Source organism: Alternaria rosae (genome assembly GCF_020736505.1).
Source record: "Alternaria rosae strain MPI-PUGE-AT-0040 chromosome Unknown BKA58scaffold_1, whole genome shotgun sequence".
Classification (NCBI taxonomy): Eukaryota; Fungi; Ascomycota; class Dothideomycetes; order Pleosporales; family Pleosporaceae; genus Alternaria; species Alternaria rosae.
Window position 1 is genome coordinate 3,446,942 of NW_025763570.1, and position 14,609 is coordinate 3,461,550.

The following is a 14,609-nucleotide window of genomic DNA, read 5'->3' on the forward strand; positions in this document are numbered from 1 at the left end:
ATATGTTACATAAATCAAGAAACTGTCATCGAACAGCACATATAGCTGAGAGTGAGCCGTCTATGGCGATACTACCACTGATTCAAGAAGCTCTCTATCAGCTCGCAGTTTGATACCCCTAAAGCTCGGTCTTATGGAGATACTTCCACTAGGCTTCACTTTTTGCTCTTTTTGATTCCACGAGGTGCACTTTCACCTTCACTTTCAAGGCCGAATGGGGCAATGAGATCACACTGCAGACGCGACGCACAGTGACCTCGAATTGAACTTTGCTAGCTCTATCTTTTTGGCCTTTGACCTCAGACTCTGACATCCCTTTACCAACTGCAGGTCCTCCACAATGGCTCAAAACATAGAGTCACAACCCCCCGGCGCCTACACCTACAACGAGATCGTCACGACCGTGGAGGAACACTTCCCTGACGTCTACAACGCGCTCTTCGACGTCGACAACGTGCTCTGGGAGCGGCCTGAGAACGACAGAGTCGGCTTCTCCTCACAGTCCCTCTTCCTGGGCCACGTTGTCCTCGACAACATCACGTACAGAGCCTCGGCATATATGACAAGCCAAGGAGATATCCAGTTTCTCCGCCGCAACATTAGCCTTTCGCGACGCGATGATGAACGCCTTTCCCTTGCCAGTCTTTGGGCATTTCTGGACGAAAATTGCGAGCGCCCAAGCATGGATAACCTGGGGGCATTGTGCGGGTTGTACTTCTTTGCCGTCGGATACGCCGAGGTGGTGAATGCGAAGAAGGGTTGGTTCCGGGACTTGAAGATGGCTTGTACGAAAGTCAGTCTCGGCCTTGGAGCATTGGTTGATGATGCTGCGGTTTCTGGACTGGATGGGGAAGTGGAGAGAAATACTGGGAGGGCCTTGAGCTCGCACAATGGCGACGTCGAGGACAACGGGGATTCTGGAGACGAGACGGACGTTACGACGGGGGCGGAGATGAGGGGCTTGGCCGAACTACAAGAAGTACTGGAGATGGGAACAAAGTCGGGCTGAGATTTGTGAAATAAGAATATCGCTAAAACGCTGAAAATGATGAGACTATGGAGCTATTGCTGTTGCTCCTTGCACCTTTGCTGCTTGGTCCATTTACTGAACTTGTCCTTCTTCCACCCACTTTTCCAGGTCAGTGTTGCCCTTTCTCCATCGACGTTTAACTTTTGTGGCTCCTTGTGTGTCCCAAAGCGTATACTGCTGCTAAGGTGACACTTAGTCGGCGGATTCTCGTTCCAATTCTTCTGAGTGATCGAAGAGTAGGACCACTGGACGCAGTATCTGCTGTTGTCGCAGGACTCTTGACATGCCTCTGGCGACGCTTCTCCGTTCCCTGCGCGATCCGCATCCTGATGCTCGCCACCTTGAAAAAGGATGTTCCATCGGTTGTTCGAGGATTCGGAGGATAAGTTGTCCCAGTCATTGCGTGTGTAGTTCAAGTCTTCTGGGGTCATGAAGCGATACCATAGATCTGCAAAGCGCAGGGTGGGCTGGTCCGAGGGTCGGTCCTTCTCCAATCTGAGCAGATCACTGCCAATATCTGGTGTGATGTGGTGCATCATCAAGATAGGCTCACACCATATAGCAGGCGAGAAAGGTACAGTGCTTGGGTCGAAGCCAGAGATACTGGGCCAGACTGTAGTAAAGCTGATCTTGAGGTCGGCCTGCAGCGCGCTGGCGACGAGGTCGAAAGCTGTCGTGTGGTCCGCAATCTGCTCCCGCCAGTTCTGGATAAAGTCTTTGCGCTTCTTGAACAGCTCCAGCATGACACCCCGCGAGAGAATGAACGACGTGCCTCCGGCGGCGAAGGGATCGGGGACGCGCGCCGTCGCAGGCGCGGGAGGGTTGCCAAAGAAGTGCTTCGCGTCTGGGTCGTGTTGACTCAGCCAATCGAGCAGGTTTGGCCTGTTGACGTAAGTCTCGTCACCGGCGAAGACATACCAGCTGCGGTCTGGCCTGTACTCCCACGCAGATGCCATTGTCTCCAGTATCTTGTACTTGTGCAGGATCTCCATGTCCCTCTTTTCTTCTTCCGGGTCCTCCTTCTTCAGCTTGGTCAGGGGTATGCTCCTCCGCGCATAGTCGATTTGAGCGCGGTATCTCTCCAGCTGCTTCGTCTTCTGTATGAAGTCGGATTTGTAACGCCAGATGACGTCAAAGACTGGCCATCTTCCAATCTCCGTTTGTAGGTCCGAAAAAAGCAGGAGCGTGCCGTGATCTTGTTCGTTGGTGTTGAGGATGAGAGGTGTGACTTTGTTGTAGACGTCGATTGCGGTCGTGGTGACGGCGACGACGAGTTGGTCATGGTCGACTTGGTGCGGGCCGAGGTTCGACTCTTGCTGCGGCCGCTTGCTCGGCGGGAGCTCTTCGTCGTCGTACGTGCGCGGCCAGCCCTTGACCCAGAAGAAGGCATATATGAGGATGACGCTGAAGACGAGGCGGGCCGGGCGCGGCATGTGCTTCCGGTAAGACGACATGGTCGCTAGCGTTTGCTGTGTGGCATCTGTGGGATTGGTAGCTAAAGGAGAGTACAGAGATCAAGATCGTAGATGTCCACAACGTGTTTCACCCCATCGCAATGGCCCGATGTCTGAGAAAAAGCGCGTTGCGAACGTCCGCCCGCATTCAGGGGAGCCTAGGCCCGACCGAGACGCGTGGAACATGCCTCGTGTGGCGCAGCCTTCGTATTGCTGAGCGACACGCGTCGCGGGGTTGTGAGAACACCATGACATTGAGACCAGTATTTACAGCTTCGATAAGACATTTGCATTCCAAGACGCGAACTACATAGTACAACGGCGAGAGACGCCGCAAGAGGCGTTCCTGCCCTCTTGGCGATGCATCGGAGGAACAGCCGGGAATCTCCGACGATCAGCAGATCAGCGCTACATCTCCATGCGTCTACCTCTGCATCTTCCTCCTCACACCTCATCAAATCCAGTACTCCCTATGGCTTCAGCAACCCCAAATTACGATGAATCCTTGCTGATGGCGCGTATATGGTACGCCCACAGCAACTGGCCCATATATCCGAAAACGCCGAACCGAGCAGATTCCCCTCACCTGGACATGTTCAGTGGTCTATATACAGTAAATGATGGAGGAATCTTATTGAGACTTCGTGAAAATCAAGAGCCAAGCAATTTTAACTTCGAGATGCGATGCAATAGGCTGTGATTATATGAAAGGAACTGATGCTGGTCTCGTAGTCACCTACCTCGAGGAGACGAGCCATCAAGCGGATGTATACGTCGGCCTCCGCCAACACTGTCTACTCGGAAATTCAGATCCTAACGTATTCAGAAAGACACTTGATGGCGCGACCGCTCGACAGGTTGCTGTTTTCCGCGGCAGGCACACATTATCCGCTTGCTGTGAATGTGTCAATGTTTACTCAATGTCTACACTTCAGTGTAGCAAACCGCGAGCCAATCTTCAATGTAGTTATAAGCCCTCCAATCAGGCCTTGTTCTTGTAGGCCATATAGCTACACTAAAAAGTCTCATTACAACGGCAATGCTTGCAAGACCCAAAGGGGGCGCGGTTGTACGCTCGCCTCCGCCGCTCGATGAGGAACTTAATGTGAGATTGTGATAGCATATTATGTTTCGCTAACTAATGGAGTACGGAGTCATTCATTGACCGCCCTGTCGATTTCACTACCTTATACTAAAGTCAGCGGCAGGTCAGACTACGAGGACCATACCATACCTCATGTGGTCGTCAGCCTGTATATACTCTAGTCACTCTCCCAGTCCACGTACATTCATTACCGCGACTATTAGCGGCCTTCGACCTAACATGGTGTGACGCAGCGATTAGTTGCGCGTATTGCCCAACCGCAGATTGGAATATCGCACCACGCAAGAAAGTATAGCTGCCAATATCACGCTCCCCTAAATATATCAACCTTTCGAAACAGAACAACTATACCTTCAACCCGGACCGTCTATCAGTCCTCCAAGTCTAGCCAAGATGTCAAATCAGAACTCGGAGTCGACGAATTGCCAAGATGAGCGCTCAGATTGGCAGGCATCTGGCTTCGATTCCCACCAAGAGTATCAAGACTGGCTAAACGAATCCAAAGCCACCGATGATGCATACGACGCTCAGGCGGAGGCGCCAACGCCCGATGAAAGCGATGAGGATGAAGGTTTTGACGAGGAGTTCGTTAGCGAGCAAAGCTCACAAGACGAAGAAGAAGGCGACAAAGAATCAGAAAACGGTGAGCCTGAAGAGGACGTCGAGCCCGAAGACGACGGCAATCCCGGCGAGCATCCCGAAGCTGCAGACAACGGCGAGCCTGGAGTCGACGACACTTCAAATGTTGACGAGGCTAAGCTCATTTCTATTTACGGCTTCGGTAATTAATTGAACAATCTTTGCAAGAAGCAATCTAACGCAGTAGGTAGCGCATGACAAGAACAGAGATTATGCCCTCGTTGAGCAGTCAGCCCGTGGAGCTCTCAATGCTATCACCATAGCCCTTCAAAACATCATCAACAGAAGCCAGGCGCAACGAGGTGACCCACAGAGTCTTGCGAAAGAGATCGAGGGCGCCTTTCTCACGACTCTACCTACGTACCTGAGCGCCGAGGCAATACTTCAGGGTGAACAAGAAGTTAGTCTTTGTCGAATGAGTATGAGAGTGCCCAGCTGACTCATTTCACAGGGTGTTGGGCGGCCAACTCCCCTCAGCGCCTTTTCTTCGCAGAGTAATCAACCCCTGATCGGCACCTCTACCGCCGTGTCTGTTGCACCCTCTCCGCCTCCACCATCACCGTCAGTGGTCAGTGATCTCGTATCCTTCACCACTCCAAGAAATGTACGTTGCATCTCTCCAAATGACATTTGCGCGGCGCTAACATTGTATAGAATAGCAGCGCTTCCCAAGGGGAAGGCGCCGACAGCGATGAGGAGGAGGATGTTCAAAAGATTACAACGCCCCCATCCCGAATAAAGCGACCCAGGCACATGTAACTAGACGAGGTGATTCATATGAGATATATGGCAATGGAAGTGCCAGGTAAAGCCTGCTGAAGACAGGTGTACGTCGTGAAGAAATTAATATCGGGTCAAACTTGAGCCGCCGAGGTAGATCGAGGATGCGATGAATATACACAGTGTATGGGTATCACGATTCCTTTGGGAGTACATAGTGGTGAAAGAGAATACGCATCTAGGCCTAATTTGTATGATCACTTTTCACCAGGAGAGGAATTCTCAAAACCCTTCGATTGACTTCTCATATACCACTGATTTTCTCGCAATCTCAGCAATCTGTATCCTTTTCAACCTCAACGCCGCCAGGACCTCTCCATCATCACCATGACTCGTGCCACAGCGGCTACTGATGCTGAGCACGAGGCAGTAAGTGTGCTCTTTCGGTTCAAATGAGTGAGTCTAGGATCTTCATTGGAAGTTCATGCGCAAGGTCAACGATGATGAGAAGTTCTTCAAGTGGGATTGAGTACCTGCAAAAGAGGCGGAGTATGGACAAGAGACACCGAGTCTGACTTCCGCTCTAAGAATGAGTCCTGACGTCATGAGAGACCTGAGAAGTTGATATTGAGCAGCGATTGTCGGCGTTTGCACTTATCCTGTTCTGCGGCGACGATTGAACATGACAAAATTTACTTCTCTCATGATCATGTCTTACTACTGCGCGCGTTTGCTTTGCAGTCACGTTCATCAGAGCGCACGCGGTAAAACTGTAATACCACTCAGATTCTAGATCGCATAAAGTCTTGTTACCTAGCTGTGTCTCAAAACCTGCACCTACTATCACCCTCCTCTCCCTCTTCCACTTCTAAGATTGCTTTGCTATACCACATCTCTAATGCCAAAGGCAACCAGCATCCCACATGATTCAGGTGCTCGCCGTACTCCACCCAATCCTCCGCCGACCAGGCGAACCGGCCTCTCTATGAGCGACTTCCAGTACCAAGGTCCTCTAGGAGACGACCTCGTTACTACCATAGCCAGCGGTCTCCGCGAGAAACGACAGCGATATCTGCTCACCAAGAGACCGCCGCAATGCCCTTGCAGTATTCGACGAAGCCATCGAAAAGATTCGCCAAGACAACCGCCTCGAGATAATTACGGAGGCCGACTACAAGATCAGAGTGATCTTGGGGATTACCAAAGCGCAACCTTCTGCGTCTGTATTCCAGAATAAGAGCCAACTCGCTCCTATAGACCCCCAGTATGCAGAGCCACGTATCGAATGGCACGACGATGCATACAGCTATCACACATCTTTGAGGTTGCAGCATTGGCGCAAGGACGGCTGGCCTGACTCGTTCCCTGAGAGGGCCATTCGGAAAGAACGAACAATGCAAGGGGAGCACAGATATTGGAAAGATCAAGACTGGGCTGAGCCTGGAGGACTTAGTTGAGAGTCGGTGATCGTGGCGGAAATGATCACGATTGAGGGTTGCAAGCAGCTTAGGTAGTCATGCAGGACCTCTACTTGCTGAGGAATTATCTAGGTAAACAGGCCTTATGTAGTGAAATATATGAAGTTCTGACATCATGTTGAGATGCACACGCAGAATCTCTTGTATCCTCACTCCGACAATGCCTCCAATTTCTAGTAAGCGTCAATGTCATTGAGCATATACTGGGCAGCTAACGTATCTTCTTAAGCTATTTCACACCCCTTGTTGCCCTAGCGACTAGCATTGTGTGATTACAGCGTAGGTACGCTTGTGAATGGATTTCCCTACTATTCGTCTTGAAAAGTCTAGAATCTATACTCTACACTCTCATTTTTCAGTAAAAACGCACAACTACTAACCAAACATGCCCCATCTAAAAGAAGGTACTTCGCTGTGGCGAGCTATGATGGAAGCCAGAGAGCGTCGCGAGAAACCAGCGCATTCAACTCCGAAATTGGTAGCAGAGAGGACTCCGGCTGAAGAAACAGTCGCTCTGCCCGAAACACAGGATGCCAATTTTTCAAATACGTCTACAACCCACCTTCTGGGTAGTCTAGCAGAACACAAAAACCGCCAAAGTGGAACTTCTGCATGGGTCCGCCGTACTACGCGCAATGTGAACGAGGTTTCTACGGATAAAGTTCTAACCGAAGAGGAACAGCTCGAAGCTGCTCTGGCTGGATCTTTGGCACAAGGCTCCGTAATGCTCGCCAAGAAAGGCCCAGTAAAGCAGACACGGAAGAGGCAGTCAAAGTCCAAGGACCTCCTGACTCCACAGAAAGAGCAAGAAGCAGCATCTCAGGTTACTGGAGAACACAATGCTCTGAAGCGACCACAGATGAGAGTTCCAAGCAAAAGGACGTTGGTTGAACAGAAGATAGATAGCTTGGCGCAATCACCGGATATTGACGAACCAATAGAGGCTGAAGATTTCGAGCAAGCCAAAGAACTCGAGCGTCAACGGCAACTCCTCTTTCTAGTCATGCTCGAACGACAAGAAGGCTATACACATCCTGATCACGGTAAGCATGAAAGTGCCATGCGAAGCACACTTGTTCACAATGTCGATAACGATGACTTTACTGCTGCATTCATCCTTAGGGAGATGGCAAACAGTGATATCACTGTTGATCCTGCGAGTAAGGATTTCGTTCAAAGGCTCATGAATTCACCCGCTCCCGGAAGGACTCTGGAGTCGACTAACTCGGCTAAGAAGGAAAATCCGCGTGAGGGTACACCTCTTCGTCGGTCGAAACGAAACAAAACTGCCGCTGCTCCCGGAACTGGAAAATCGCCCTCAAAGGCCATCAAACCTGAGCAACCAGCACCTGAGCACTTGAGGCTGGATGAGGGTGAAGGTTTCATGCCATCTGCGGGAAACAACTTCAAGTTCAAGTTTGATAGCCCAACCGGACTTCGAGCTAGAGAGGTTGACGCACTCCTGAAGCCTCCTAATCGTCCCAAGGCCTTTCCAGATGATCTTGCTGGTGAAAAGGCTTTCCTCTATAAAAGCTACAAGGTTTTCGGCGCTAAGCCGAAGAGTAATGCCACAGACGAGATGGTGAAACAAATGGATTTCGAACATGCGCTAACGCAGCAAGAAGTGGAGCGGGCTATGGCGGAAGACGATAGATGGAATGAGATCTGGGGCGTTAAATAATGGGAGGAGTAGACTTTGCCTCGTGTACACAGCTTTTTGAATTCTAGTAATCAGTCACTGAATTCACGCGCTGCAGATTAGGTGACCATTCACTACTACTAATCGTCCAGGATTTTCGTATTTAGCTGCGTTTAGTGCTCTGCCTGACCTTAAGGAGAATATAGCCACTCGTAAACCGTGCTAAACCTTGCAATATACTTTCGTGAACAGCCGCATTTTTTCTATCACTTTGACTCGGCTAGCCCTCAATTAACCATACAACTCCTTCATTCGATCTAAAAAGCTGGCAAGATGTTGAATAATCCACCAAACACTCCCACTATCACGATCTCGGAATGCTCGCAGCAAGATACTGCTGCTACTACCAGACCTCATCAAAGCTTAAGTCGCATGGGGTGGCTTGGTCACCGTACTGGCAGGCTTGGTCGAACAGGCGAACATCACGCCGAGCAAGATCGAGAGGCAGCGAGGACCATGCTAGCACTGAGACAGCCAGTTTTGTTCTCTGCGGAGGCTCAGGTAGCGGACACGCTACTGAATATGAGCAGATCTGTTTTTATCCAGGACAGCGATGGTGAGCAGACGATCACTGCAGAACCAACCCCGGATACGACACCAAAGTGCCACGCTATACCAAGTGCGAGTATCGCTATAACTTCAGTGCCAGACAGCAATGTTAGTACGTCGAGTATTCCAGCCACTGAGTCTGTAACTGGTCCAGCTGTGCGGAAGATCACACTGGAGGAGTATATCAGGTTGAAGAATGCGAGGAAATATAAGGAAGCATATGAGAACGCTTGATTTTGGATCAGGGCGGTAAGAAAATCTGAATATGGTATAGAACTACGTGGTGTACTTATCATTTACAAAGATCACGTATCCTGATCTTGAGGCCGACAAGTAGTCGCTAATGCCACCAACCAGCGCACTATGCACCAGCCTTGGTCATAGCAGCTTCCTTGCGCTGACGCTTTTCACGACGGATGCGGGCCGTACGACGAGTCTTCGTTTCCCCGGGGATTCTCTTGTTCTCCAGAGGTGTTGCGGAAAGGGACGCCGAGCGAGCAGAAGAGTTAGCGACGTAGTCGCTCGCCCACCTCGACATCATTTGCCCTGGCATGGTTGGAGGCAAGCCCTTGACAATGATATGGCTGCCGTTCGCCAATGCCCTGATCCTCTTGTCCATGATCTCGTTCAAACGGTCGTACAGACGAGATGCTGCGACCAGGGCCCACCACCATCCAACTGTGTTCCCCAACAGCTCTTGCTGGAGTTCCCAGATGTCTTCGTTTAGACCGCGGAACAGCAGGTCGAAATCGATTCGGTCCTGCTCGGTGGACTCGCCTCAAACTTGATGTTAGCGTGCGGACAAGGTCAATGCCAAATAGTCAGGGAATGCGCACCGTACAAGACCGCAAAGGTGGCCTCGATGTCGTCCTGAGGCAGAAATGACTGCCCTCCGCAGAGGCGGAACTGCTCGTGAAGTTGGGATGCTAGATCCATCGTGCTGTGAGTGATCGGCGAGGCGAGAATCTAGAGATTGTCAGATCAGTATGTGAGCCACGAAAACTTCAAGCAATTCTGAGGCAGGTGCGAGGTTGTTGTGGAGGTGGCTTGACAACGCGCACTTTGCAAAGGCAGAGTTCGCTCTCACCACCTGGGCACGTCCCCATGGTAACCGCCAGTTTCGTTTGCATTCTGTGCTGTTCGATCTGAGCTCATCGGTACAACCAATCGGTTTCTTATCAGTACCATGCAGAATACAATCTCATGCTACTAGTTGATTGTGATATTCGGGAGTGCTACGCATTGCACTTTGACGAGCTTACTGTTCACTATACATGTGGCTTTGACAAGTCTTGCAAGCAGCAAACATGTTGACCTTACCTTCATACATAACCTTGTTGCTCCTCAGCATAATGATCTTCAAAAACTTCTTCAAGAGGCGCAAGATCTACACAAGCTTGTTCAGATGGCTACCTTCATACAACCTACTCCACCAATTGACTTCAGACGAGACATGGAAGCTTTCGATCTTTACCACAACAAATGCACCACCAAACCAATCAAAGAGACGGTTGCGCACCTACTTTATGCTCTGGGGAATACCGAACCCGTAGTAGACCGCAGCAGTGCTGTTTACGTAACGTTCCGTGCTGCGATGGTGGAATGGAAGAAAAAGATCGATAAAAAGCATGACGCTGATGCGAATCGCTGGTACTTTCACAGATTGAGGAGAGAATTTAGGGCAGTAGAAAACAAGCTCTACGGTACTACTAGCGATTCGGATAGTACCAGTGAGGGCGATACTGACGACGAGAATTCCGAAGATGAAAACCTTGATGATGATGAGAGCACTGACGACGATGAGCCTGAAGTGGGCCAGGAAGAAGACGAGTCTGATGTAGCTCAGTCCGAAAGTTTGACTGATACCCGCGCAGGAATGTCGACGCGTACTGAAGAAGCAAATAGCAACACTTTAGCAGAGAAAGCTTCAAACATGCCATCGACCAAGATCAAAATGAAGCCTTCTGTGCGAAATACGCGTTTCAGCCAACGGCGAAAGCCCGAGGATCTCGATGCTCTCAGAGAACGAGAAGAAGAGAACATGCATTACAGCCCAAGGAGGGGAGAAGGCCGCGAGTTCAAAGGAGGACCTGTCGATCCAGAGAAAGCGCATCTAGACGTAGGCGAAAGAGAACTACCCAGGTAGCTGATCATGACGAAAACGTCGTACTCGCCGAACGGGAGAGTACGGAAGAAGATGAAATTGACTTGTGAAGTACTAAATAGTTTGTCGATGTTCAAAGTTCACATTGTTGCTGGAGCAGATGTATTGGCATTGCGATACTCAAGATAATAGCTTCGCTCTCTACTCATTGGCGGCTCATTTGATAGTAAACACTAGATATATTTTGTTTGATAGCTGACCTTACGCCATCGCCGGAATGGCGCAGCAATACATCTCGGGCATTGTCATGACTTTAGCATCACGTGACCATGCTCTACCACGTGACCATTTTAGCTGCACTAAGCAATCAAAGACTTAGGTGGTATCTCAAGTTCGCATTACAGACACGCCATCGAGAGCGCTATTTGGACAGAAGCAGAGAGGGGCACCTTTGATCGTGCGCTAGCGAAGCAGGCTGAGACTGCGCAGGCAAAAGTGCAAAGAGACATTCGGGAACATGGCTCGGAAGGGGCGGATCGGAAGTTGGGTGAAGAGGATGATGAGGGTAATGTAGTGCCCTGAGAAAACGATAGGAGCAACTCGAGCAACAACGGAAATGGTTAAAAGGAGGGATGACGATGTTCAAGATTGAGGAGACGGGTGGCGTACGCTTGATGAGCTTACTGTGGCGCGGCGAATCGAAGAGTTGTGGCGTCAAGACCTGAGTACCGCCACCAACCTTGGAATGCTTGTTACGACCGTCGCATTACCTACATCAGCTTTCCCTTTGTTGTTATCTCATGAGGATTGAATAAAAGCGTGCGTTGAAAAGTTTCATCGCACAACGAAAGGAATGCACGTGAACATTAGGGAATTGGCATAATCGTGGGCACGAACGTTGTTTAAATTCACCGAAGCAACAATAGCTTCGGGCGCGTACCCTATGTAGCGAAGAGTGATGGACAGCGACAAACTATGGACAAGACACGACCTAAGCAGTGCGCTCGATGGTAGTAGTCTCCATCTTGCCGTGCTCCGTAACTGTTCCTTCGTCGTGGTGGCCGTGGTTGACGGTCTTCTCGACAGCCCTGACAGCCTCGTCGGCGAGCTCCTTGTCTTCGAACACTGGGAAGGAGTTAGCGATAGCTCGATCAAAGTCGTCTTCGTCGTATACTTACAGAAAGCAAGCTCCTCGAGCGTGCGGTTGTATGTCTCGGGGTACATGAGGTAGACAAAGCAGAACTCGAATGTGATCCATCCGCAGTAAATGGCAAAGTACTTCCACTGAATCGCGTCAAGAGCGATTGGGTTGACGTAGACGGAGAAGAATCCGGCGAGCTTGCCAAACATTTGCTCGACACCGATACCCATGGTACGCTGGGCGTAGGGGAAGAGTTCGACGAGGTAGGTGTATGTGAGCGAGTTGTTACCAATGTTGTAGCAGGGCGAGTATGCGAAGAAGAAAACGAGCGAGGCGATTTGCGCAGCCTGATTCTTGGTGCCCTGGGCATCAGCAAGCTGGAGACGCTGGAATGCGATGGTCATGGCCATGAAAACCATGGTCATGGAACCAGCGGAAAGCATGAACATCCAGCGACGGCGGAATCGCGTGACAACGAGAGCGATGGTGACACCGTTGATCAAACTCCAGCATTGGTTGGCGATGTTGATGCGCGTTTTGGCGTACTTGGTGGTGTATCCCATCATCTTGAACAAAAGATTCTGGTAGTACGAGATGAGAGTATTGCCGCTCATTTGGGTGAAGAGACCGAGGAAGCAGGAAATGAAGACACGGCGTCGCATACCGGGTGTTCGGACCATGTCCATCCACGAGCGGCTTGAGTTCTCCATCTCGAGTTTGATTGTGGATCGGATCTGGGCCATCTCGGCTTGTACGAGGATGGAGTTGGCGTCACCTTCGGCATGGTACTTGGTCAGGATGGCGAAAGCTTCCTCGTCACGGTCACGACTGACAAGCCAACGTGGGCTCTCAGGTAGCAGGCTAATTAGGTTAGTGCGAGACCCTAAACTCGTTCGGAGAAACGTACAAAACAGTGCAAATCTGGAGAATGGACGGGCAGATCTGCAGCAGAGATGGTGCTCGCCAGCCCCAGTTTCCAACCATCTCTGTTGTCCTGATTGAGATGGCAGCGGCAAGGATGGATCCGATGAAGTAAGAGGCGTTGAAGAGCGAGGTCATGAAGGGGCGTTCCTTGGGGTAAGCCAACTCTCCGATCAGGGAAGAACCGGAGACGATGGCGAAGAGGATACCGAAACCAAGGAGCATACGTGCGATGATGTACATGCCAACTGCGAATGTGTTAGATACGCCGCCACTGTGCATCTGGATGGGTTGTGTACGTACTGTGCTGAGCAAAACCTTGCAACAAAGCGCCGATGACCATGATGACGGAACCAACGAAGATAGACATACGTCTACCGTACTTTTGGCTCAACCAGGGTGCGACCGGAACTGCAAGAATGGAACCGAGCTGGTAGCATGAGGACATGAAACCGATAATCTTGGGTTCGATGCTGGCTTCGCCATCTGCGTCCTTGTAGCCTTCTCCGAAATCTAGAACTGTCAGCATTGTCCATCTAAATCTGCATCGGTTGAAACTTGCATGTGTTGAATGGAACGGAAAATTGAAGTGTGCCGATGAGCTGAGAGTCGAAACCAGAGGTAATTTCAACGCCCATGCAGCAGCAGAAGAGCCAGATGTACATAATGCGCAGATTCGGTTTCTTCCACCATCGCACCTTGTCCTGCTCCACCATGCGGGTGATGATGGGGTCGGAAGTACCATCCTGAGCTTTGAGGAGACCCATGATGCCGGTGTTGAAAGCGCTGGAGGCTGCTTGAGCTCGAGCAGTTTGGGGTTTACCCTTTATAATACGGCGTGGCCCAAGGGCGGTCCACTACCCCGGCTCTTTACCCCAGATGCTCCGTAGCCTACCTAGGCTAAGGCGGAGAACACGACCGTAATACCGAACCTGCATCTTATATTGGGTAAGCGTCGCGGCGCGTTAGCTGCATACCTTGGCAGCCGGTTAAATTGGGCTTGTTCCTCCAATTATCGGGTGTTAATCATCCCGAACAAAGCTCAAAAGAGCCCGAACGAACGCCTTGCTGCTTGCAAGTGCATTTTTTCGAGCCTGTGTTTAACCTGTTGGCTGGTACGTGACCTGCTCTCGTGTTGCACTTCGAAGTTGCAGTGGCACTTTTAGCGAGGCAGCACCTACTTGTGCCCTTCCGACGGCACGGACAGGAAATGTTGACCCGACACCATGGATCTCGTCCTATGGCGAATTGACGATCAATTTCGCAAGGCACGAACGGATTTGGGGTCCAACTACAAATTGGTGGGACGTGTGATAATTTGCTTTTCATATCACGCCCTGAAGGGTGTCGTAGTATTGTCAGAACTTGAAGATCGTATCCGGTCCCATGAGAAGCACCCAGCATCGGCTCATGCTTACCCAGAGGCGCACGCACTAAGCGCGAATATCAGGAGGATTAAGCGGTAGCGATGGCTTGAACGCGGCAAATGCTCGTGATGTAGCTACCGAAGCGACAGGCGGGGGTTGATGCACGAATATCACGCCTTGGGACAGCGTCGGGGCGTCAGCATGGCAATCAAATTCGTATAGAGTCCACAACCAACTGGACCAAGCCCGTAGCTTGATGTTCTTGGAGCAATATGTCCGTGTGTGGGTACTCCATCGACGGGAGGCGCGTGGGATTGCTCCGAGCATGCACGCGAGACAGATAGAGTGAGTGGGTCAGCCAACGAGGCCTTTCCGGGGTAAGTTAGCCCAAATGCATGATAA

General features: G+C 50.7%; 7 protein-coding genes across 7 annotated transcripts; 4 read left to right on the top strand and 3 right to left on the bottom strand.

Annotated features, from left to right (window-relative positions):
* The first annotated feature begins 227 nt into the window (after positions 1–227).
* Positions 228–1,036, top strand: BKA58DRAFT_22065 (uncharacterized protein). The gene has a single exon (XM_046166237.1). The coding sequence runs from the start codon at positions 341–343 to the stop codon at positions 1,007–1,009; it is 669 nt and encodes a 222-aa protein (XP_046031485.1). The 5' UTR covers positions 228–340; the 3' UTR covers positions 1,010–1,036.
* On the bottom strand, positions 1,037–2,693 carry BKA58DRAFT_22066 (uncharacterized protein). Its single transcript, XM_046166238.1, has one exon. It carries the CDS (start codon positions 2,482–2,484, stop codon positions 1,063–1,065), a length of 1,422 nt encoding a protein of 473 aa, XP_046031486.1. The 5' UTR covers positions 2,485–2,693; the 3' UTR covers positions 1,037–1,062.
* Positions 2,694–3,889: 1,196 nt separating this feature from the next.
* On the top strand, positions 3,890–5,102 carry BKA58DRAFT_464540 (uncharacterized protein). Its single transcript, XM_046174915.1, has 4 exons — positions 3,890–4,370; positions 4,420–4,628; positions 4,680–4,832; positions 4,883–5,102. Exons 1-4 carry the CDS (start codon positions 3,983–3,985, stop codon positions 4,985–4,987), a joined length of 855 nt encoding a protein of 284 aa, XP_046031487.1. The 5' UTR covers positions 3,890–3,982; the 3' UTR covers positions 4,988–5,102.
* A 233-nt stretch (positions 5,103–5,335) lies between these two features.
* BKA58DRAFT_434361 (uncharacterized protein) lies at positions 5,336–6,405 on the top strand (the record flags this gene model as incomplete). The annotated part of the gene is made up of 2 exons (XM_046173260.1): positions 5,336–5,377; positions 5,989–6,405. 2 exons carry the CDS (start codon positions 5,336–5,338, stop codon positions 6,403–6,405), a joined length of 459 nt encoding a protein of 152 aa, XP_046031488.1.
* A 406-nt stretch (positions 6,406–6,811) lies between these two features.
* On the top strand, positions 6,812–8,107 carry BKA58DRAFT_396876 (uncharacterized protein; the record flags this gene model as incomplete). The annotated part of the gene is made up of 1 exon (XM_046171390.1): positions 6,812–8,107. One exon carries the CDS (start codon positions 6,812–6,814, stop codon positions 8,105–8,107), a length of 1,296 nt encoding a protein of 431 aa, XP_046031489.1.
* Positions 8,108–8,468: 361 nt separating this feature from the next.
* Positions 8,469–9,804, bottom strand: BKA58DRAFT_396877 (uncharacterized protein; the record flags this gene model as incomplete). The annotated part of the gene is made up of 5 exons (XM_046171391.1): positions 8,469–8,638; positions 8,742–8,845; positions 9,037–9,451; positions 9,511–9,640; positions 9,736–9,804. 5 exons carry the CDS (start codon positions 9,802–9,804, stop codon positions 8,469–8,471), a joined length of 888 nt encoding a protein of 295 aa, XP_046031490.1.
* A 1,965-nt stretch (positions 9,805–11,769) lies between these two features.
* On the bottom strand, positions 11,770–13,607 carry BKA58DRAFT_407766 (major myo-inositol transporter iolT; the record flags this gene model as incomplete). The annotated part of the gene is made up of 5 exons (XM_046172043.1): positions 11,770–11,903; positions 11,957–12,780; positions 12,827–13,088; positions 13,144–13,353; positions 13,403–13,607. The coding sequence occupies 5 exons, from the start codon at positions 13,605–13,607 to the stop codon at positions 11,770–11,772; spliced, it is 1,635 nt and encodes a 544-aa protein (XP_046031491.1).
* Between the last annotated feature and the right edge of the window lie 1,002 nt (positions 13,608–14,609).